The sequence below is a fragment of the Myiozetetes cayanensis genome, unplaced genomic scaffold (assembly GCF_022539395.1).
Source record: "Myiozetetes cayanensis isolate MyiCay16 unplaced genomic scaffold, myiCay2020 scf41, whole genome shotgun sequence".
Taxonomy (NCBI): Eukaryota; Metazoa; Chordata; class Aves; order Passeriformes; family Tyrannidae; genus Myiozetetes; species Myiozetetes cayanensis.
Genome location: NW_026087643.1, coordinates 68,936 through 92,511, shown reverse-complemented (window position 1 = coordinate 92,511; position 23,576 = coordinate 68,936). Strand labels below are relative to the sequence as shown.

Below are 23,576 nucleotides of genomic sequence, written 5' to 3'. Positions count from 1 at the left end.
GAACGACCCCCGGGGGGCTCCTGGCCCAGCCTGTCCTTGGGGGTCTCCCCTGTTCTTGGGGGTTTCCCTGTGTTCTTGGGGGTCCCCATGCCTGGGAGGGTCCCCATGTTCTTGAGTCCCTGTGTCCTTGGGGGTCTCTGTGCTTGGAGGGTCCCCACGTCCTTGGGGGTGTCCATGCCCAGGAGGGGGTTCTGACTGTCCTTGGGCGTCCTCTTGTCCTCGGGGGGTCTCCATGTCCTTGGGGGTCCCCCTGTGTCCTGGAGGGTCCCCATGCCCAAGGCGTCTGGTGGCTCCAGGGGAGTCCTTGGTGCTGCTGCCACTGTCACTGTCCCCACCCTTGTGCTGGTATTGGGTTGACACTTGGGGACTGAAACCCATCCTGGGGCTCAGTGGTGTCCCCAAGGCTGTTCCAGCAGGGAGGTGACACTTGGGGACCAGAGCCTTCGTGTGCTAGCAGTGCCAGCAGTGATGGGGACCAAAGTCCGTCCTTGAGCCAACACCAGCAGGGGGGTGACACTTGGGGACCACAGTCCATCCCTGACCCCGTGCCAGCAGGGAGGTGGCACTTGGGGACCAAAGTCCATGCCAGGACACAGTGCAGGTCCCCAACCTTGTGCCAGCAGTGACAGAGTCCGTCCTTGACCTCAGCCCAGCAGGAAGGTGACACGTGGGGTCCGGAGCCTGTCCCGGGGCACCGCGTGTGTCCCCAAGCCTGTGCCAGCAGGGAGGTGTCACTTGGGGACCAGAGCCCCGTCACGGGGTACGGTGCATGTCCTTGACCCGACACCAGCAGCGAGGTGACATGTGGGGACCAGAGCAGCGGGTGTGCAGAGCCGGGGGGGAGGGTGGGGGCCGGGCATCCTCAGACGTCCCTCGGGTGTCCCGCGGGTGTCCCCCCGCCCCCCCGGCTCACACGAGGTGCCCACGGCCATTGATGTAGATGCCGTTGGTGCTGGGCTTGGCCTGGAGCATCCCGTTCTCCTGCACGAAGTGGGTCATGGCCTGCTTGATGGGGTCCCCCGCCGCCCCCGCCGCCTCCCCCGTCCTCCTCCTCCTCCTTGGGCTCCTTCCCGGGGGGCGGCGGCAGCAGCGGAGCCGCCGGAACGTCCGTCTGGGTCTCGATCTCCCGCACCGTGGACAGCGTCGAGTAACTGCGGCCCTCGGGCTCCTCGCTCTGGCGACAAGGGACAGGCGGGGGCAGTGAGGGGCGGGGACACCCCCGGGACACGGGGACGGGCCCCGGGCACTGCTGGGCACGGGGGTGTTTGTGGGGACAGGGAGACTGATGGGCAAAGGGGCATTGATGGGGACAGGGGGACTGATGGGGACACAGGGACCAATGGGGACACAGATACCACCAAGGACATGGGCACCATGGGGACACCAGAAGCACCGCCCCCCCCCTCATGCTTCCCAGCTCTCACCATGGCGGAGCAGATGCTGGTGCCCCTCAGGCTGTCCCCTCTCAGGCTGTCCCCTCGCAGGCTGTCCCCTCGCAGGCTGTCCCCTCTCAGGCTGCCCTGGCGACTCTCTGCCCGCAGCTGCAGCGTCTCCTCCAGCTGGGACAGCCCCATCAGTGCCCACGGGTGCCCCATGGGCACCCCATGGCCCAATCCCATGGTCACCCCATGGCCTGACTCCACGGGCACCCCACAGACACCCCACAGGCACCCCCTGAGCACCTCATGATCCGATCCCACAGCCACCCTCCAGGCACCCCACAGCCCAGCCCCATGGACACCCCACGAGCACCCCATGGGCACCCCAAACCCACTTCCTTGAGTGCCCAAGACCCATCACCCAGACCCCGTGGACACCCCAAGACTGCCCTCCCCTGGTCACCCCGACACCCATCACCCCACTCCTCACACCCCGGTGCCCCCCCAGCCCCAATACGGCCTCCCGTGCCCGCCGTGCCCACCTGTGTGCGGGTGTCCGTGCTGTGGCTGGAGTGCAGCCGGCGGATGGAATTCTCCCGTGTCAGTGTCAGCTCCTCCTCACTGGGGACACAGGGATGTTCAGCACCACCCACCGTGTCCCCCCACACTCCCCTAGGTCCCCCGTGTCCCTCCACAGTCCCCCCATGTCCCCCAACCCCCAATATCCCCCATATCCCCACATCCCCTCACATCCCCCATGCCCCCATCCCCCAGTCCCCCAACTGCCCCCATGTCCCCCCTCCCTTACTACTTCTCGGAGATGCGCTTGGTCTTGCGTTTGTGGTAGAGGGTCATGACAACAACGACGACAACAAGGACACAGAGCAGGACGGCGGCGATGACCCCGACCACCACCACCGAGGCTGACACCAGGTCCACGCGGCGCACGGGGTCCTCTGGGGGACACCCCAAATGGGGGGGTCAGTGGGGACACCTCCCCAGAGAGGGGACACCACCCCAACAGAGGCCAGAAAAAGGAGACACCCCAAAGGGAGGTCAGGGGGGACACCACCCCAAAGAGGGGACATCCCATAACAGAGGTCAGGGGGACACGCAAAAGAAGGGACACCCAAAAAGGGGACACCACAAATAGGGGTTGAGGGGGGACAAACCAAAGAGGGGACACCTCAAAGAGAGGACACTGGAACAGTGGATGTATGGATGACTCCATGGATGGATGGACATCCTACAGAGGAAGGAGTCCATGGATGGATGGAGAGAAGGATAAACACAGTCGTGGATGGGCGGGTAGATGGATGGACAGATGGACAAGTATGTCCATGAATGGTGGATGGATAACTCCATGGACGGATGGATGAATGGGTGCCTCCACAGTTGAATGGACCGACACGCACATCCTTGGGTGGGTGGACAGTTGGACAGACAAGCTCATGGATGGACAGACAAGTCCATGGGTGGGTGGATGAACAGTGGGTGGAGAGATGGGTGGAGCGAGAGGTGCTGGAGAGACGGGCAGATGGGAGGAGGAACAGAAAGACTGGAGGGATCGGGGTGGATGAGCAGAGCATGAGTGGCCGGAAGGGCAGGTGAGTAAATGAGGGGGTGGATGAGTAGGTGATGAATAGATGGGTGGAGGAGGGGGAGGATGAGGGTGGGGAGGGGCACAGGAAGGGTGAGGAGGGAAAGGGGAGGGACGGAGGGATGGATGGATGGATGGATGGATGGATGGATGGATGGACAGGTGAATGGGTGGATTGATGAATGGATGGATGGATGGGTGGGTGGGTGGACAGGTGGACATACAGGTGGATCTGTGGATGGATGGGTGGGTGGATGGATGGATAGATGGATGGATGGACAGATGGCCATCAAACCAGATGAGTGGTTGGACACACAGACCGACAGCTGGAGAAACAGCCCAGGCACTGCCCCCCGCCCCTTTGACCCCCCTCTCGGTGCCCTCACCTGTGGCCCTGCCCCTGATGCTGACATTGGCCCGGGCCTCCTTGGCAGCCACCCTGTTGGCCACCCTGCACACGTAGTCGCCGGCGTCGGCAGCAGTGAGGGGCCGCTGGAACAGCAGCGTGTCCCCCTTCACCCGCACCCCTGCGGGCAGCGGCGCGTCCACCCTGCAGGGGGGCACGGGGGGCACCGGTTCAGCCCCCGGCAGTGGCTGCGGTGTCATCGCAGCCCAGCTTTGCCGCCGTGTTCCCATGGGTGACGCCCGAGTGCCGGCACCGGCAGGGCCTGTCCGAGCACCGTAGGGTGGACAGGGATGGGGGGGTGGGGATGGGGGGATGCGGCGAGGACATGGGTATGGGGACATGGGAGGGGTTGGGGACATGGGTATGGGGACATGGGAGGGGTTGGGGACATGGGTATGGGGACAGGGGAACAGAGGGGGGACAGGGCAGGGGGACAGGGCAGGGACATGGGCAGGGGGACATGGAAGGGACAGAGGGACACGGCAGGGACAGGGGACATGGCAGGGACAGGGGGACATGCAGGGGACAGAGCTGGGGCGGGGGGGACAGCAGGGACACAGCAGGGACATGAACATGCTCCAACCCCTGGCAGGGCCACAGCCATGCCTGGGGGACATGGGGAGGTGACAGGGCAGGGGACAGTGTCCTCACCGTGTCCAGTTGTAGGTGGGGGGAGGGTTACCGTCCCCCAGGCAGGTCAGGGCTGCCCCTTCCATCCCCTCCTGCCACTCGGCCGTGTGGCCCAGCACTGATGCATCCGACAGGTCTGGGGACACAGGGACAGTCAGGGGACAGCCAGGGGACAGGCCCCATGATCCCACTGTGCCCCCATGGCCCTGCTGTCCCCCTTTGTCCTTCATCCCCAGCATTGCTGTGTCCCCAAGCCCCGTCCTCCATGTCCCCAAGGTCCTCCACACCAAAGTCTTCAACTTACCCTGTGTCCCCCACAGCCCCCAATGGCACCCATGTCCTTCATGTGCCACCTGCCCAGTGCCCCTCATGTCCCCAGTGCCTCCCGAGGTCTCCATGTCCCCAAATGTCACCATCGCTCTCCATGCCCCCCGTGCCCACAATGTCCCCAACAGCCTCCATGTCCCCAATGTCCTTCAAATCCTTCAGTGTCCCCCATGTCTCCAATGCCCTCCACATCCCCAGTGCCCCCCATGTTTCCACCACCCTCCACATGCCCAGTACCCACCCCACCCCCACCACCCCCACACCCCCTTCTCCCCCCGTGCCCGGTGCCCGCACAGGCGACGCTGAGCGTGTGGGTGATCCTCTTCTCGTGGCGCAGCCCTGGGTGTTCCACCACGCACGTGAGGCTCTTGCCATTCATGCTGCGCCCCGGCACGAGGAAGAACTCGCTGGTGACGGAGGCGGAGCGGGCGTGCGCCGAGTGCCGCGTGGCGTTGGTGCCCCGCACCTCGGTCTCCCAGCGCACCGAGGGCACCGGGCTGCCCTCAGCCGTGCACGAGGCCGCCAGTGTGCGGCCCTGCCCCTCCTCCAGCGGTGGGCCCGGGTTCAGGATGGGCAGGGGTGGCACTGGGAGGGGGCAGAGCAGAGAGACCCAGTGGTGAGAGCGCTGGTACAGGCGTGGCTCGCTGGGGGACTGGCATCCCCACCCATGGCCCACCACTCCTTGCCCGGCTCCGCTCGCCCACCACACTGTGCCCGTGGCCCTCTCCCCCCCAGCCCATGTCCGCCATCCCATAACCTTTGCTCCTTGCCCACCACCCTATGCCCACCACCCCCAGTACCCCATGCCTCACCCAGCACCCTGAGGGTGAGGTGGCCCTCGAAGTTGCCCATGGGGAAGGTGATGAGGTGGCACTCATAGTCGCCCTCGTCGCCCTGCACGGCGTTGCGCAGGAGGATGGCCCCGTCCTCGAGGGCGCCGTGCCCATGGCGCAGGACGCGCCCGGCGAAGGACTCCAGCACGTGCTCGCCGTGCTGCAGGTTCAACACGGCCACCTCGGCGGGCACCGCGCCCGGGACGCGCTTCAGCCACGTCACCTGCACCACCTGCTCCTGCTCCTGCGCCCGGTACCGGCACGGCAGCACCACGTCCTGCCCCAGCACCGCCGTCACGCTGCGGGGCACCTCCACACGGCCCCCCCTGGCACCTGCAGGGACATGGGGGGACAGGGTGGGCATAGGGTGGGCACAGGGATGTGGCACCTCCACACAGCCCCCGTGGCACCTAGGGGGACATGGAGGGCGGACAGGGTGGGTACGGGGATGTGTCACCTCCATGTGCCCCCCGTGCCACCCCCTGCGTGTGGGGCTGAGCGTGGGGGTGGCTCTGGGACACCCCCATGTCTGTGGGCACCAGCTGTGACATGAGGTGTGCAGGGAGGTGGGAGCACATGGGATGGAGGCACTCACATGCACCTGGGCACACCTGGGCACAGATGGCAGGTGCTCACACACACCTGTGCCCATACTCACACACACCTGGGCACAGCTGGGCAGGTGCTCACACACACCTGTGCCTGTACCCACACACACCTGGGTACAGTTGGGCTGGCACTCACACACACCTGGGCAAGTGCTCACACACACCTGGACACACCTGGGCAGGATGGGATGCAGGTTGAGGGGGGCGAGAGGGTTGGGTGGGGTTTGGGGTGCTGAGGGGCTGCAGGTTTAGGGTGGGGGGTGTCAGGGTTGGGGGTGTCATTGTGTGTTTGGGGGTGGAGGGTGCAGGGTTTGGGAGGGTGGGATGCAGATTGGGGGTGTGGGGGTGCTGGGTGGGGTTCGAGGTGGGGGGGTGATACAGGGGGCTGGCTGGGGAGGGGTCTAGGTTTGGCTGCAGGATTTGGGATGCGGGTGCAGGCAGCTGGCTGGGGGTGGAGGTGCAAGTTTGGGGCGCAGGATTTAGGGTGCAGGTTTGAGGGTGGGATTTTTGGTGCAGGATTTGCGGTGTGGGGTTCAGGTGCAGGGGCTGGGTGGGGGCAGGGTGCAGATTTGGGGCTGGGGTACAGGGGCTGCCTGGGGTGGTTTAGGGTGGGAGGTGGGGGAATGGGTTTGGGATGCAGGATTTGGGGTGCAGATGTTGGGGGCTGCTTGGAGGTGCCGGTGTGAGTTTGGGGGCCCGGCCCGGGGTGTGGGGTGCAGATTTGGGAGGGGCGGGGTCCGGGGGCGGGTCCCGCCCCGCCGCCGCCACCGCCGCCGCGAGAAGCGGCCGGGCCGGCCTGTCCAGCCCGACCGGCCCGCGCGGCTTCCGCGCTCCCGCCCCCGCCGAGCCCCCAGGGCCGCCCCGGAAAGCCCCCCACGATGCAACCCCCTCCCCAATTACCCCCTGACCCATTAATCCCTTCGTTAATTGCGGCGCAGCTCCCCCCCGCGCGGAGTCCCCCGCCCCTCCGTGCCTCAGTTTCCCCGGGCGCGGACTCGCTCCCACGGGGAATGGGGGGTCCCGTGGGAGTCCCGCGGGGGTCCCGAGGGGGTCCCGCGGGGGTCGCGGTGCCCATGGCGGGGCGGGGGTGTTGCTGGGATGCCGTGGGGAGGTTCCTGCCCCGGGGCGTCCCCACCCAGCGGGGCCCGAGCGCGTGGGAACCGGAGCCGGGAACCGGCTGAACCGGCTCCCGCGGCCCCCACGCCCCGGCCGCGCGCACGCGGGGGGGGGACGGTACAAGGGGGTTCCGGGGGGGTGTCCCGGGGTGGTCTCTCCAGGGTGGGGGGCTCAGGAACGTGCACAGCCCCGCGCGGCTCCGCAGTGCGTGCGGGGGATCCTCGTGTGCGTTCTTGCCCCAATGGGTGACACACGTGTGTGGTCGACCTCCCCACCACGCCACGGGGGGGATATTCACGCAGGTCCCTCGTCACCTGGGGACCCACAGCTTGCACACGCGCGTGCAAACTCCCCTCTCTCAGAGGGTGTGGGTCTGACACGCGCTGGTGGGCGCGGGCCCCCCCCCTCGCAGCACGAAGTCCCCCATGGGGTGCGAGTCACGCGTGAGGAGGGGGTCAGCACCTCCCAAAGTAAAGCCGGTGGCTCCCTGGGGGGAGTTGGGGAGGGCACCAGCCTGTTCCCACGGGTGCTGCGGGGAAACTGAGGCACGGCGGGGGGAGCGGGGCAGGGTGCGGGACCCCCGTCGCTACGTGGGTGCAACTGGCCCCCACTCCGCGTGGGACAGCAACCCCCAAAGCGTGGGGGGGACACACACGACAATGGGGAGGGGGCGGGGCTGCGCGCTGTCCCCGTTCCCACGGTGGTGTCCCCAGGAGGGGTGCGCGTTCCCACGAAAGGTGGGAGAGGGGGAGGAGGGGGCCCACGCGAGGCGCAGTTGCGCCCCCACGAGCACGCGCGCAGGTGAGTGCGCGTGCACTCGCGTGTAAAGCGCCCGCGGCGCAACGCCCGGGGCATGGCGCGGGCAGACCCACGGACGCGGGGACAGACCCACGGACACGCGCACGAATCCACGGACACGCGGGCACCGGTGCGCGGGGCCGCAGGTGCACACGCGAGCGCGCACACGTACACACACACACACGCGTGTGCGCGCTCACAACCCCCCCGCGTGCACGCGCGTGGGTCCCCCTCTCCGGTCCCGCTGCCGCTGCCCTCGCTCCCGCCCTCAGTTTCAGTTCCTCGCTCCCCTCCCCATCCCAGTTTCGCCCCCTGCGCCGTGGGAGCCGCTCGTGCCCCCGTGCCCCCCCACCCTCTACCAGCGTGGGAACCGGCACGCCCGGTCCCCGAAGCACCGGTGCCCGTGTCCCCCCCGCCCGTGGGAGCCGCAGCCGCCCCCTCCCCACCCCCGGTTCATGTCCCAGCGCGGGGCAGGCGGTCCCTGTCCCCTCTCCGTGTCCCCCGCCGTGTCCCGTCCCAGCCGTGACTTACCGGTAGCGGCGAGGAGGAAGGTGAGGAAGAAGAGAGGGGGCGGGGGCCGCATCCCGCGGGGGTCCATGCGGAGCTCACGGCGCGGCTCGGCCCCCGGCCAGCACCATCCGGGCCGCACCGGGACCCTCCGGGGGGGCACCGGGACCCACCGGGGGCACCGGGACCCTCCGGGACCACCTGGGCTGAGCCTCGGCGGGGGGCACCGGGACGCACCGGGGGGTACCGGCAGCCACCGGGACCCTCTGGGACGCACCGGGGGTCCGGGCCGGGGGCAGCGGGTCCGGGGTGGTGGCGGGGCCGGTGTTTCTCCGGGACGGGACGGGACGGGACGGGACAGGGGCGTGTCTCGATGTGCGGGGGGCGTGGCCGGGTGGGGCGTGGCCGCGGGGCGTGGCCGGGCGTGGCCGGACCGGTCGGGCAGGTCGGGGCAGGGGCGGGGCCGAGGGCGCGGCCTTAAAGGGGCCAAGGCGGCGGGGGGGGTAGTGGGAATACACCTGTACCCCTCTCAGTGCCCCCGCCGGTTCTCCCAGTGCCTCCCAGTGCCCCTCTCCAGTACTCCCAGTGACCCCCTTGTGCCTTCCAGTACCCCTCAGTGCTCCCAGTGTCCCCCGTGCCTCTCAGTGCCTCCCAGTGCTCCCTGTATCCCCCAGTGCCCTTCCCAGTGCTCCCAGTAACCCTCCTGTGCCTCCCAGTGCCTCCCAGTGACCCCCTGTGTGCCTCCGTGTGCCCATCCCAGTGCTCCCAGTACCCCCCGGTGCTCCCAGTGACCCCCCTATGCCTCCTAGTGCCCCTCCCAGTGCTCCCAGTGCCGCCGCCAATGCTTCCCATTAACCCTAACCCCCCCCCCCAAATTTAGATCCCCACATCCCACTGGACACCACCAGGGACCCCGCAGTGTGGAGGGGAGGGGGCCGTTTATTGGCACAGCAAAAATCGAGGGGGTGGGGACACAGCCGAGACCTGGCCCAGCTCATCACACCCGTGACCCACACCGGAGGGGGCCCTGGGGGGGCTCAGGGACCTCCCACAAGACCCCCGGGACCCTTCAGGAACCCGCAGCTTCCGAGCTCTCTGGGGAGGGCTCCTTGGAGGTGGCACAGAGGTGGAAAAGCCCTGGGGGGGGACAAAGAGGGAGAGCCGTGGGTGGGCACCCCCCTGACCCCCAACTCCTGCCCTGCAGAGCCCGGGCACAGCTCAGCACAGCAGTGAGCGGCCCCCCTGTACCTGCAGAGCCGATGAGGACGACGCTGACCCAGCCCAGGATGTAGGACCAGGAGAAGCTCCAGGAATTCTGGGCTGGCCCCGGCAGGCTCAGGGTGCCTGCCGAGAACACCCCCAGCCCCAGCAGTGCCAGCAGCCCTGGGGGGCACAGCGAGGGGTCAGGGCACGGCCCAGGGGCTGCCAGAGCCCAGGCACAGCTCAGAGCACTGATGGCACCCCAATTCCTGCACAGCAGAGCCCGGGCACAGCTCAGTGCACTGATGGCACCCCACTTCCCACCCTGCAGAGCCCGGGCACAGCTCAGTGCAGTGATGGCACCCCAATTTCCAGCCTGCAGAGCCCAGGCACAGCTCAGCACAGTAGTGACCACCCTGGTACCCACCCCCACGATACCTGTGCCCACCCTGCACCCCCCAGTGCCGTCCTCACATACCCGCGAGCAGCAGGGCCCCCCCGGCCACGCGGGCACGCACCCGCTGGCCCCCGGGGGCCATCACAGACACTCCCAGGGCGAGCCCGGCCACGGCAGCAACCACCGAGAGCAGCATCAGCACCCGCGTGGCCTCCAGGGGGACTGGGGGGGACATGGGGTTTGGTTACACCACAGGGACACACAGGGGTGACACCCCCATCCATCCCTGCAGAGCCCGGGCACCCCTGACCCCCCAGTTCTCCCCCTGCAGAGCCCGGGCACAGCTCAGCACACTGATGACCCTCCCAATTCCCCCCCATGAGACCCTCATTCCCACCCCCTGCAGAGCCCGGGCACAGCTCAGCACACCGATGACCCCTCAGTCCCCCCAGCTCAGCCCAACAGTGACCCCCCACCCAGCTTCCCCCTTGCCCCCCGCCCGCCTTGTCCCCCCGTGGCGTACCCAGGGTGGTGGTGTGGGGGTGGCACTGTCCCCCCAGGCAGCCGTGCCACAGCCCCAGGCTGGCCGTGCCCCCCGGTGCCCGCCGCTGCACCCAGAAGTGGGTGGCGGTGGCGGCCACCAGCAGGGCCAGGCCACTGGCCCCGCACAGCAGCCCCCCGCCCGCTGGCATCCCTGCAGGGACACAGACAGCGTGGGGACAGTGAGGGGACACAGGGACAGGGACACAGGGACAGGGACAGGTGGGCAGCATGGGGACAGCGCTGGAGACGTGGACAAACACGGGGACATCTCTCGGGACATAACACAGGGACAGTTGTGGGGACACTGACAGGGTCATGGGGACAGTGTGTGGACAGTGGTCGGGACAGCAGCAGGGACATGGGAATACCTGGGGATCGCATTTGTGGGGACATGGGGACACCCGTGGGGACATCTCTGGGGCCATGGGGGTACCCAGGGGTGGCACCTGCAGGACAATCATGGGGAAAGGGGGGGACCAAGGGGTGGTATCTCTGGGGACGTTGGGGACACCCATGGGGACATCTCTGGGGAAGAGGCTATCAGGGGGGTGGCAGCTCTGGGGACACCAGGGACCTCTGGAGTGGAGGTGGAACCGTGGGGACGGGGGGAGGGGACACTGGGGACAGACCCCCCGGACACTCACCCACCTTCAGCACCCGCTGTCCAGGTGCCCCATGGCCACCTGTCCCTGTGTCCCTCTGTCCCCTGTGTTCCCGTGTCCCTCCTGTGCCCCCCCGCAGGGGACAGGGCCCCCTGGGCACGTGGTGGCACCGCCATTGTTGGGGACACAATGGGGGAAGGCTCTGGGTGCTGAGGTGGCAAAAGTGTCCCCGGGCGGGTGACATTGCAGGAGGGGGGGGAGAGGACATGACCGGGGCCACCCCCCGAGGGGGCAGTGGGGTCCCGGGGGGGGTCTCACCGGTTCCCAGTGTCAGGCGGGGGGTCTCGTGGGTTCCCAGCGCTGGACCGGGGGTGTCCAGGTTGCCCATGCTCAGGGTGACCCCCCCGGGGGCGCAGTCCCCCTCCACAGCAGCCCACACATGTGGGACCCCTGTCCTCACCACGCACCTCCCGCAGCAGCAGCACCCCGGGGGGTCCTCCCAGCCCCCCAGGGTGGCCCAGTGCCCGTAGCTGGGGTGGCAGAGGGGGGGTCCCTGGCCCTGGCCACACACGAGGACCCCCATGCCCGCGGGGACCCCCCAGAAGTGCCAGCGCACAGCCACAAGCTGGGCCAGCGGGGTGACAGTGGCACCCTGGGGTGACAGTGGCATCCAGAGTGGTCTTGGCCTGGGCACAGCTGCCATGGGGGCAGGGGCACAGTGTGCACCCCCCCGAGGGGTCATCAGGGCCTGGGGACAACGGGGTCTGTCACCAGGGCTGGGCACACCCGTTGTGGCACTGGGGACCCCATGGACAGGTGACACTGGCACACACCCACGGTGGCTCTGGGGACCGTGGGGAGCAACATTGGCACCAACCGGGGTGGCACTGGGAACTATGGGGACAGGTGACACTGGCACCGACTCGTGGTGGCACCAGGCACTGTGGGGACTGTCCCTGTCCCACAGTCACGGGGAACACTGTGAGGGACTGTCACCGTCACACTCGGGGACCGTCCCCAGTGCAGCTCAGGGACAGGGGCAGGGACATGGACAGGGACAGAGACAATGGAGACATCTCCCCTAAAGGTGTCCCTGTCACCTCCAAGGTGTCTCCATGTCCCCCCAGGGTGTCCCTGTCACCTCCTGTCCCCCCTAGAGCCACCCCGTGTGGTGGAGGCGGGGGGTGACTGCCCTCAGTGGGGAAGCTGCACTCGGAGCCCACATTGTCACCTTGAGGCCTTTATTGGGGGACAGAGGGGACCCCGGGGGACCCCCCATCCTGCACCCCCTTAGTCCTCCAGGTTTCGGAAGGCCGCGGTCATGTCCTCGTGGAGCTGTGCGAAGGACGCCAGGATCTGGGACTCGCCGTCCTTCACGGGGTCCTGGGGGCGGGGGGGGGGATGGGAGGTCACCCCTGCACACCCACGGGGGATGGTCACACCCCCAGGACACCCCTCACCTTGAACTGCATGTGGGACCATACACAGCGGGGGTCTTGACCCTCCCGACCCCCACACTTTGATCTTCCTCTGGGACCCCCCTATGGGGTCGCAGCCCCCCCACGACACCCACCTTGACCTTCGCGTGGGACTCCCCCAGTAGGGTCTCAACTCCCCCCCACAGTGACTCCGCCCACCCAGGACCCCCCCAGGGGGTCTCACCCTCCGTGCCCCCCCACCTTGAACTTCATGGCGCTGAGGCGGTACAGGATGTCCCCGAGCCCCTCCCGGATGGTGGCCCAGGTGACCCGGTGGTCCTCGGCTCCCCCGGGGGCCTCCACGGCCCCCCGGGCCAGGTCATAGAAGGTCACCATGTTCTGCAGCATCCCCACGGTCTTGTAGAACGGGCAGAACCTGGCCAGGGCCCAGGGGGGTCAGGAGGGTTCGGGGGGACCCAGGGCGACCAGGGGAGTCGGGGGGGCAGGGTGCAACACCCCCAAGGTCTTGTAGAACAGGCAGAACCTGGGGAGGGGTTGGGGGGCAGCAAGGGGAGTTTGGGGGTTTAGGGGGGTCCAAAGGAGTCAGAGTGGGGGGGATTGGGGAGGTCAGGGTTGGGGTCAGGATTTGAGGGGGTCCCGAGGGGGTCCCCAGTACCTGTCATAGGAGGAGTAGCCGTTCTGCTGCAGGAAATCATCCTTGAGCAGTTTGGCCACTTCCAGGGTCACTTTGTCCCCCTCGGCCAGGGACGCCTGGGGGGGACACGGGGGATGGGGTCCTGTCACATGCTTAGGCCAGGACCCCTGGTCCCATTCCCTTCCAGATCCCAGATCCTGGATCTCACACCCCATATCCCACATCCCATACCTCACACCCCATATCCCAGGTCCCGTATCCCACACCCCACATCCCACACCCCATATCCCATAACAAATATCCCATATCCCAATCCCACACCCCATATCCCAAATCCCATATCCCATATCCCACTCCCACCTTCCCCACGAGCTGCACAATCTCGGCCAGCTCCTCCTCCTCCTGCAGGATCTGCCGGGCGCGGTTGCGGAGGTTTGGGAATTCGGGATGGAGCCGCTCATAGTGCGGCTCCAGCGCCCGCAGGTACCGTGAGTAGCTGATGAGCCAGTTCACAGACGGGAAGTGCTTCCGCTGGGCCAGCTTCTTGTCCAGCCCCCAGAACACCTGAAATTTGGGAATTCCGGGGGGGTGACACCCTCAGGGGTCCCTATCACCCCTGTGACCCCACCCAGGGTGTCTCCATGGCACACTCAGGGGTCACTGTCCCTCCCTGTCCCCAGCAGAGTGTCTCTGTCCCCCTCCATGTCCCCCCCAGAATGTCCCTTTCCCCGTCACGTCCCCCCAGAGTGTCCCCATGTCCCCTCCATGCCCCCGTCCCCCCATGTCCCCCCACATCCCTCCCCGAGTGTCACTGCCCCCCCATGTCCCCCCAATGCCCCCCAACCTGCACGATGCCGAGAGTGGCCGAGGTCACGGGGTCCGAGAAATCCCCTCCAGGTGGGGACACGCTGTGGGTGACAGAGGTGGGAGAGGGGGGTGGGCGGGGGAAGGGTCCTTTGGGGGGTCCCCCTCCCTCCCGGAGCCCCCTCCCCACACTCACGCTCCGACGATGCTGACGCTGCCCTCGCGGGAGGGGGTCCCGAGGCACCGTGCCCGCCCTGCCCGCTCGTAGAACGAGGCCAGGCGGGCACCCAGGTATGCGGGGTACCCGCTGTCTGCAGAGGCACCCGTCACCAGGGGGTACCCCCGATACCCACGGGGGCACCCTGTCACACACAGGGTGTTCCCAACACCCAAAGGGGTACCTGCTGTCTCCGGGGCCACCCTGGTCACATGGGGGTCCCCTGACACCCAAAGGGGGTCTCCTATCACCCAAGGGGGTCCCTGACGCTCAAAGAGGTACCTGCTGTTCCCATTTCCCCCTATCCAGATTTGGGATTTCCCATGGACCCATTCCCCCCGTGTCCAGGATTTGGGGCTCCCCAGCCCCACCCCATGACCTTGGGCCCCATTTCCCCCCCCCATATCCATATTTTGGGGTCTCCCCCACAGGCATCTCTACCAGGGGCCCTGAGATCTCCTGGAGTCCTGTCTCCCCCATATCCCAGGTTTAGGGTTTCCCATGTTCCCATTCCCCCTATAACCCAGATTTGGAGGTTCCCATGGCCCCATTGCTCCCATATCCCAGAATTTGGGGTTTCCCACATCCCCATACCCCCCCAGTCCCAGATTTTGGGGTCTCACCTGCAGGCATCTCTGCCAGGCGCCCTGAGATCTCCCTGAGGGCCTCTGCCCAGCGGGATGTGGAGTCTGCCAGGAGGCAGCTGTGGAACCCCATATCCCTGAAATACTCGGACAGGGTGATCCCTGCAAACACAAGGGTCACACCCTGGGGGGCACAGTGACCCCATCATGGCACCCCCCCCCCAGGGCATGGAAGGGTGGGAGTGGGCACAGAGGGCTCACACGCACAGACAGGTGAGTCCTTGCACACTCTCCCAGGTGCCCCCTCAGCCCCCTCCCCGATGCCCTCCCATTCTCCCCATGTGCCAATTCCCACCCCCACCCATTCCCACCTCACCAGGTGCCCCTTCATCCCCCAGGTGTCCCCCCTCACCAAATGCCCACTCCCATCCCTGGTGCCCCCCCAGTGCCCACCCGTGTATATGGAGGCCTCCCTGGCAGCCACAGGCATGTTGGACGTGTTGGCCACGAGTGCTGTGCGCTTCATGATGGACTCGGTCCGGCCGCCCACCTCCATGGTCAGCTGGGGACAGGGACACCCAGGTCACCTGGGTCTACCTCCGTCACCTCCTGTCACCCCTGTCCACCTCCATGGTCAACTGGGGACAGGGGGACACTGTCACCTCCCTGTCACCCCCTGCCCCCTCCGTTCCCCTGTGTTCCCCCTCGCTGTCGCACCTCGGGGAAGTCCCTGAGAACCTCGGACATCTCGTTCCCTCGCTCCCCGCACCCCACGTACACGATGACGTCACTGTTGGAATACTTGGACAGGGATTGGGAGATGACGGTTTTCCCGCAGCCGAAGGCGCCCGGGATGGCCGTGGTGCCCCCCTGGACACACCTGGGGACAGGGACACGGGGGGGACATGGGGGTGGTGGGACCCCTGTCACCACCCTGTCCCTGCCCCCATTCCCGTCCTCATCAACACCCCCGTCCTGTCACCAACCCCCTCCTGTCCCTGTTCCACATCCCCTGTCCCCATCCCTGTCCTCAGTTCCAATACACTCCCCCGACCCCAATCCCGATGGGAACAGCGCACGCCCCCCACCCCCGATCCTGATCCCAATCAGTGGGAACAACGCATCCCCAAAATCCCCCACGATCCCAATCTCTCACTATCTCTACAGGAACAGCGCTCGCCCCCCGACCCCTCTCCCGATCCCTACAGGAACAGCGGACCCCCCCGACCCCAATCCTAATCTCTACGCGAAAGGTGCACGCCCTCAATCCCGATCCCGTTCCCGCTCCCTACGGGAACAGCGCATCCCCCAGATCCCAATCCCGCTCCCGCTCGGCTCCTACGGGAAGAGCGCGTCCAGGACTCTCTGTCCCGTGAGCAGTGGGTTGTTCGCCGGGAGCTTCTCGGCCACGGGCCGGACCTGCCGGACGGGCCACACCTGGAGCATGGAGAGCTGCTCCCGGAGCCCCTGGAATTCCAGCTCCAGTACCACGTCCTGCGGGAACGGCAACGAGGGATGAGCCGCTCCCCGACACCCCTCGCCTGCCAATCCCGAACCCTGCGGGAACAGCGCATCCCCCCCGTCCCGATCTCAATCCCCCGATCCCGCTCACCGTCACGCTGTAGTTGCCAGGGGGCGCGACATAAGTGACGGTGCCGCGGCTGCGGGGGGGGACCATGAGCCGGTGCTGCAGCAGAGAGTTCTCGGGCACCGTCCCGTAAATGTCCCCTCCCGTCACGTGACTCCCGACCTGGCGCAGGGACAACCGTGAGGGACCCCCGGACAGGCTCTGTCGCCTCCCGGGGGGGAAGCCGAGAAGGGGCGTCCCCGTGTCACCGGGACCCCGTGTCCCCCACGGCCCCCGTGTCTCCCATATCCCTGTGTGCTCAGTGTCGCCCTCTGTTGGGAACACGTCCCCGTGTTCCCATGTCCCGTGTTCTCCAATGTCCCCCAGTGTCCCCCGTGTTCCCATGTCCCGTGTTCTCCAATGTCCCCCAGTGTCCCCCGTGTTCCCATGTCCCGTGTTCTCCAATGTCCCCCAGTGTCCCCGTGTTCCCAATGTCCCCCATGTCCCCACATCCCCCATGTTCCCACATCCCGTGTTTGTATCCCCCAATGTCCCCACATTCCCCATGTCCCTGTGTCCCCATATCCCCTGCATCCCCCAATGTCCCCATGTGCCCCATGTCCCTGACAGCCAGTCTGCTGGGACAGGGAGGGTACAGGACAGGGGTAGAGGATCTGGGGGGACAGTTTGGAAGGGATGGGGAGGGGAGAGAAGGTCTAGGGGATAGAGAATCGATACGGGGACAGGGGGCCCGGGGGTGACACACCCTAATGTCCTTGCTGGGGACAAAGTCCCAGGTGAGGTGTCGCGGCAGTGCAGGGACGTTGGTGCCCCGGGGGATGTAAATGCTCCGCGTGGCCTCGGCGATGTCGCGCAGTGGCCGCTGGATCCCGTCGAAAATGGATCCCAAAATTCCTGGGCCCAGCTCCACCGAGAGCGGCTTCCCCGTGCGCAGCACTGGGTCCCCAACCTGCACCCCCGCTGGCACACCCGCTCAGGAAATGTCACCGAGGGCAGGCGACATCGAGGGGACTGCGGGGATGGGGGGGCAGGATGGGATGGGAGGAGGAGGGGACAGAGGGGCTGGGTGGATGAGGAAAAGATGGGAGGCTGGAGGGACAGGAAGGGGACAGGGCAGGGTAGGGGGACAAGGAGGGAACACGGGATGGGGAGGACAGGGAGGGGACAGCAGGGAGGGGACAGTGGCAGGATACAGGTCTCCTCGTACACCTGGAGCGTGGCCATGTCCCCCTCGAGCCGGATGATCTCCCCCACCAGCTCCGCGTGTCCCACCCGCACCAGCTCGTACATGGCCGCGCCCGCCATGCGCGTGGCTGTCACCACTGCGGGGACAGGGGGACAGGCCACTGTCACCCCGACCCTGCCCCAGGGCCATCTCCCCCCCGGGAGTCCCCTGTCCCCATTCCAGCCCCGGGGGTCCCCTCTCTGGGTGCTCCCCCTCACCTGCCCCTCCCCTGTCCCCATTTTAGTGCCACAAAGGGCCATTGGGGTCCCTACCCCTGGGTGTCCCCAGGGTGTCTCTGGGGTGTCCCCACGATGTCCCCAAGGTGTCCCCACAATGTCCCTGTGTCCTACCCGGCCCTGACACCCCATGGACAGCTCCCACCAGGCTCTCCCTCTCGAGTTCCTCCAGCCGCGTCCCCCGGGTCCCCTCCATGGTGTCCCAGCACTGTCCCCACGGTGGCACCGCCGTTAAATGGCCATGGGGGCCGGCAACAACCGGCTGGGGCTGGGGACAGGGCACACCGCAGGTGTCACTGTGTACTGTCAACAGCCCAGGCCCCACCCCGGGGACACCAAGGTGACATTGCACAGATGACAGCCCTGTCCCCCTCCTCCAGGTGACACTGGACAGGTGCCAGTCCTGTCCTCCCCCCTTCCCAGGCGACACTGGGGTGACACCAGCCAGGTAACAGCCCTGTCATGCCCTTCCCCCCTCCCAGGTGGCACCAGCCAGGTCTTGGGCCAGGTGCCACCACAGGTGTGTCCTGCGTGCAGTGGCAGCCGTGTCCCCACCCCTGGGTGACACCGGGTGACACCGGCACGCGCCGGCACGTGCCGAGCTGGTCCTGGCTCAGGGTGCTGGGGACACAGCCCTGCTGTCCTTGTCACCCCCCTTCGTCCTCTGGCTCTGCTTCTTGGGGTGTCACAGACACAGTTTGGGGTCCCATGCCCCTATTTTGGGGTCTCTCCCCCATTTTTGGGTCTATCCACCTCCCCCATTGTGAGATCCACCCCCTCCTTTCTGGGGTCCCTCCCCCTCATTTTGGGGTCCCCCCTTGGCATTTCCACCCTTTGGGGGTGGGGGGAGGTCAGTCCTGTCCCCCCTTCCCCATCCCCCTCTTAACAAACAACCACCCAAAACTCGTCCCAAATCCACCTTTATTTACCCAAACCCGAGGGAACAACAGCAAATCCGGGGGGAATTCGGCGATTCCGGGGGGAATTCCGGGACTGCCGGGGGAGGGGGGGGTCAGGAGACCAGGACCCCCGTGGAGCCCCCCTTGCCCCCCTCGGGGCCGTCCCGGGGGGGCCCTTTGGGCTCCTCCTCTCCCACCAGGCGGATGTTGTGCCGCTCCCGGAACTCGTTGAGTTCCCGGCCCTTGGCCTGGAGCTGCTGGGCCAGGGCCTCGATCAGCTTGGAAATCTGGGAAAAACGGCAGGGGCACTGGCTCAGGGGGGGCTGGGGGCACTTTGGGGTGCTGGAAGTGGTTTAGGGGGTGCTCGGAGCAGTTTTAGGGGAGCAGGGGGCAGTCTGGGGGGCTGGGGGAAGTTTGAGGGGGCTGGGGGAAGTTTAGGAGGGCTGGGGGCGGTCTGGGGGGACTGGAGACAGTTTGGGGGTGCTGAGGGCAGTCTGGGAGGACCTGGGGGCAATTTGGGGGTGCGGGGGGCAGTTTGGGGTCTCACCTGGGGCAGTTTTGTGGGTGTTGGAGGGTCAGTGGGGTACTTTTGGGGGGTTGGAAGGGTTTGGGGGTGCTGGGGACAGTTTGGGATCTCACCAGGGGCAGTTTGAGGGGTATTGGGGGTTCCGGGGGCAGTCTTGGGGGGCTGGGAGCAGGGCAGTGCCCCAGGTGAGACCCCCAAACTGTCCCCAGCCCCCTTCACCTGCTCCTGGTTGCTCTGGGGGATTTCAGGGGTTCCCAGATGATTTTTGGGGGGGGGTCTCAAAGAGGTTTCTGGGGGGTCCCAGACCCCCCTCACCTGCTCCTTGTTTCTCTGGGGGTTCCCAGATGATTTTTGGGGGGTCCCAAAGGGGTTTTTGGGGGTCCCACCCCCCTCACCTGCTCCTTGTTGCTCTCCAGGGCCGGCAGCACCTCCTTGACCGTCCTTTCCACCAGGACCCCCCCGACCATGCGGAAGCACTTCCGAGTGGGATCCACCTCCCGCAGGGTCTCGATGACCAGACTGGGGGGGTTGGGGGGTCAGGGGGGCTCAGGGACCCCCCAAAACCCTCCCAAGAACGACCCCCCCCCCCGACCCACCTGTGTTCGTTGAGCTCCAGCTCCAGCTCGGCCGCTTTGGAGGCCAAACCCCGCTGGTCCTGCCGGAGCCGGTTAAAGCGGGACACCACCTGCGACAGGGGGCACAGGGAGACAGACCCCCGGGGGGGTAAATCGGGGTGGGAACACTGGGATGGGGGTGGGATCCCACTGGCAGCGCAGGGACACCCCTGGGGTGGGGATTGGGATGGGATCCCATTGGGAGCACAAGGAGACCCCCAGAATTGGGGTGGGACCCCCTGGGATAGGGGACACCCCCACTGGGGGCACAGGTGACGCCTCACACCCCCATTCCCCTCTCATACCCCATTTTCTCCTCACATGCCCATTTTCCCCACACTCCCCTCACCTTCTCAGGGCTCAGCCCTGTCCCCTCACATCCCCATTTCCCCTCACTCTCCTCACCTGTTCAGGGCTCAGCCCTTTTCCCGTTCCCGGGTTCCCCCCCCGGCCCTTCCCGCTCTCCGCCATCTTGAGGCCCCGCCCCCTTTCCGGGACAGACCGGGTAGGGGGCGTGGCTTCCTGCGCCGCCATGTTTGAGGCTGGCGGTGAGGCCGGCTTGGGCGCCGCCATGTTGGGTGAGGGCAGGGCCGTGGGGGGACTTTGCTCGCGGAGCGGCCGGACGGGAATGTGAGGGGTGGGGGCGCTGGGAGGGACTGGACGGGGTTACTGGGAGCACTGGGAGCGCTGGGAGCGCTGGGACGGGTCACTGGGAGCATTGGAAGGGGTTACTGGGAACACTGGGAGAGGGTTTGGAATTCACTGGGAGGGGGTTTGTGGGGCACTGGGAGCACTGAGTGGGGGTTTGGGGGTCACAGGGAGGACCTGGAAGGAGACTGGGAGATACTGAGACGGGACTGGGAGTTCTTGGGAACACTGGGAGAGACCTTGTGGGGTACTGGGAACACTGGGGGCAGTTTGGGGGGGGTCTGGAGGTAGTTTGGGGGTTCTACCCCACCATGCCATCCCTGTGCCCCCTCCCCACTTTGGGGTGTCCCCCCCAGGCTGAGGGCTGCCCCCCGGGCCCTGCTGTGCTGCCGCCCCCTGGGACCCCCCCTGAGACCCCCCCGAGCCCCCCAGAGCTCCAGGACTGCGGGCAGGTACTGGGGGGGAACTCATGGGGTGACCCCGGGGGGGTGGGGGGTGACCCGAGGGTGACCCCTGTCCCTGTGGGATGACCTGTGGGGTGATCTGGTCCTTGGAAGTTGCCCTGTGAGGTGACCCCTGTCTCCATGGGGTGACCCCCATCCCCAAGAGGTGACTCCAATCCCCACGAGGTTGTTTGAGATGGCCCCAATCCCCATGTGGTGACCCCCATCCCACCCCACAGCCCCCCCGCCATGTCGGTGCCCCCCCGGGCCGTGGTGGCCGTGGCTCAGGTGACATCGACCCCGGACAAGGAGCACAACTGGCTGCAGTGCTCGGCGCTGGTGCGAGAGGCGGCGGGAAGGGGGGCCCGGCTCGTGTTCCTGCCCGAGGGCTTCGACTTCATCGGCACCGGCCCCGAGCAGAGCCTGAGCCTGGCAGAGCCCCTGCACGGCCCCACCCTGGGCAGGTACCAGCACCTGGCCAGGTACGGGGCTCCTTAGGGGTGCTGGGGGTAACTGGGGGTATGTGGGGACAAGGGGACACACCTGGAACAGCTGGGAGTTGGCGAACAACAGGAATGGAGTCAGAGATAGGATTTGGGACAAAGACAGGGGTCAGGGATGGGACTGGGGGCAAAAACGGGAATGGGGACAGGGATGGGGACAAGGGCTGGGGATCCCACGTTCGTGTCCCCAGGGAATGTGATGTGTGGCTCTCCCTCGGGGGCTTCCATGAGCGCGGCCACGACTGGGACACGACCGGCCGGATCTACAACTGCCACATCCTGCTGGACAACTCCGGTGGGACCCCCTGGAGCTCCACATTCCTGACCCTCCCCACATCCCTCTGGCACCCCCTTTGTCCCCAACACTGCCAACCCTCAGGATGTCCCCATGTCCCCTCTGGGTCCCCCAGATCCCCAATCCCCGTGTCACTGACATTCCCAACCCTCCAGATGTCCCTGTACCCCCTTTTATCCCCAACATTCCCAACCCCTGGGATGTCCCTTTACCCTCAACACTCCCAACACTTGGCATGTCCCCATGTTCCCCTTTACCCCCAACATTCTCAACATTCCCTGTCCCAGGTGCCATGGTGGCCACATACAGGAAGACCCACCTGTTTGACGTGGAGCTCCCTGGCAGCGTCTCCCTGCGGGAAAGCAGCTTCACCAACCCCGGCCCCGCCATTGTGCCCCCTGTGGACACCCCCGTGGGGAAGGTACAGCTCCCCCCCCGCCCCAGGGAGGTCCCTGGGGGTCTCTCCACCCCGAGTGACCCCCCTGGTGTTCCCAAAAAAAGCTGGGCCTGGCCGTGTGTTACGACCTGCGGTTCCCGGAGCTTTCGCTGGCCCTGCGTGAGGCTGGGGCCCAAATCCTGGCCTATCCCTCGGCCTTCACCGTGCCCACCGGGGCTGCCCACTGGGAGGTGAGTGGGGATCCCCCCCGGTACCTCCCCGAGTGCCCCCTGTATCCCACAAGGTAAACAGCCTCCCATATTCCCCCAGTACCCTCCCTGTCCCCTGCCCCAAGTGCCCCCAAATCCTGCCAGGGTGAGCCCACCCATGTCCTCCCAGGTGCCCTCTGTGCCCCTCCAGTGACCCCCCAAATGCCCGTGTCCCCTGCCTCAAGTGCCCCCCATATTCCCCCTGGTGAACCCCCCAATGTCCCCTCAGGTGCTGCTCTGTGCCCAGGGCACTGAGTGCCCACTGTACCCCCCCATACCTCCCCTTTCCCCTCCCACGGCCCCCCCATGTCCCCTCAGGTCCTTCTCCATGCCCAGGCCATCAAGTGACCCCCATGTTCCCCATCTTCCCCTCCAAGAGTCCCCTTTTCCCCCCCCCAATTCCTTCTCCATGCTCAGGCCATCGAGTGCCTGCGGTATCCCCCATTTTCCCCCACAATGACCCCTCTGGTGCCCCCCCAGGTCCTGCTCCGTGCCCGGGCCATCGAGTGCCAGTCGTACGTGGTGGCCGCGGCGCAGACTGGGCGGCACCACGAGGGCCGGGTGTCCTTCGGCCATGCGCTGGTGGCCGACCCGTGGGGCACCGTGGTGGCCCAATGCCATGAGGGGCCCGGGCTCTGTTTCGCCGACATCGACCTGGAATTCCTGGAGCGCGTCCGCAGGGACATCCCGGTGCAGGGGCACCGCCGCAGGGACCTGTACGGCTGCCTGGGGGCCCCGGCATCCTAAAGGCTGGACCTGAACCAAATCTGCCCCAAATCAGCCACTGGGACCCGTATGGCCGCCTGGGGACTCCACAGCCCTAAAATCTGCATTGGAGCCAAATCAGCCCCAAATGTGCCCCCAGTCAGCTCCAGATCTCCTCTAAATCAGCCCCAAATCAATCCATTTCTCCCTGAAACGCAGCTCCACAACACGCTCAGTGCCACAGCACTGGGGTGTTCCCCCTTTTTGGGGTCTCCCCTTTCCTGGGGGTCATCCCCTTTTCGGGGTCACTTTTATGGCACCCCAGGGGTGACACCAACACCCTAAAATCCTTATTTTACCCCAATCTGCCCTAAATCAGCCCATTCCCCCCCAAAATGAGGCAGCTCAGGGCTCCCAACCCACCCCCAGGGCTGAAGCCACAGAGTGTTCCCCCTTTTTTTGTGGGGTCCACCCTCATTTTGGGGTACTCCCCCCAAATTTGAGGTCCCGGGAGGGAAGAGGAGGCTCGAGGGGGGAATTTTTGTTCTCCTGAGATTTTAAAAATAAAAAAATCACAGTAAATGAGCCCAAAATGTGGCTGGATTGTTGGGGAGGGAGGAAGGGG

The 23,576-nt window shown here is 66.5% G+C and overlaps 5 protein-coding genes across 8 annotated transcripts in view; 2 read left to right on the top strand and 3 right to left on the bottom strand.

Moving 5' to 3' along the window:
• The window catches only part of LOC126647899 (protein S100-A10), a 136,382-nt gene that overhangs the window by 100,758 nt on the left and 12,048 nt on the right, over positions 1-23,576 (top strand). The gene's annotated exons all lie outside the window — the stretch shown is intronic.
• On the bottom strand, positions 910-8,295 carry NECTIN4 (nectin cell adhesion molecule 4). Its single transcript, XM_050330305.1, is given in 10 exon segments — positions 910-1,035; positions 1,037-1,174; positions 1,425-1,559; positions 1,922-2,000; positions 2,188-2,335; positions 3,366-3,529; positions 4,037-4,151; positions 4,637-4,927; positions 5,155-5,508; positions 8,229-8,295. Coding segments are annotated over 10 exon segments (1,617 nt in total).
• On the bottom strand, positions 12,237-17,869 carry LOC126647844 (V-type proton ATPase catalytic subunit A-like). Its single transcript, XM_050330402.1, has 14 exons — positions 17,788-17,869; positions 17,406-17,534; positions 16,958-17,172; positions 16,237-16,374; positions 15,967-16,118; positions 15,342-15,504; positions 15,078-15,186; positions 14,664-14,786; positions 14,020-14,134; positions 13,864-13,927; positions 13,380-13,583; positions 13,041-13,135; positions 12,626-12,800; positions 12,237-12,329 (listed from the first exon to the last, which is right to left on the bottom strand). The coding sequence occupies exons 1-14, from the start codon at positions 17,867-17,869 to the stop codon at positions 12,237-12,239; spliced, it is 1,857 nt and encodes a 618-aa protein (XP_050186359.1).
• Positions 18,578-20,197, bottom strand: PFDN2 (prefoldin subunit 2). The gene is made up of 4 exons (XM_050330487.1): positions 20,118-20,197; positions 19,695-19,783; positions 19,494-19,617; positions 18,578-18,859 (listed from the first exon to the last, which is right to left on the bottom strand). Exons 1-4 carry the CDS (start codon positions 20,181-20,183, stop codon positions 18,686-18,688), a joined length of 453 nt encoding a protein of 150 aa, XP_050186444.1. The 5' UTR covers positions 20,184-20,197; the 3' UTR covers positions 18,578-18,685.
• Positions 20,302-23,536, top strand: NIT1 (nitrilase 1). Of its 4 annotated transcripts, none has more exons than XM_050330469.1 (6): positions 20,302-20,342; positions 21,043-21,285; positions 21,498-21,601; positions 21,889-22,022; positions 22,103-22,228; positions 22,727-23,536. In XM_050330469.1, the coding sequence occupies exons 2-6, from the start codon at positions 21,053-21,055 to the stop codon at positions 22,991-22,993; spliced, it is 864 nt and encodes a 287-aa protein (XP_050186426.1). In that variant the 5' UTR covers positions 20,302-20,342; positions 21,043-21,052; the 3' UTR covers positions 22,994-23,536. The 4 variants fall into 4 exon arrangements, with proteins under 4 accessions (XP_050186426.1, XP_050186428.1, XP_050186424.1 ...); XM_050330471.1 differs by having other exon boundaries at positions 20,325-20,349; XM_050330467.1 differs by lacking the exon at positions 20,302-20,342 and adding an exon at positions 20,584-20,812.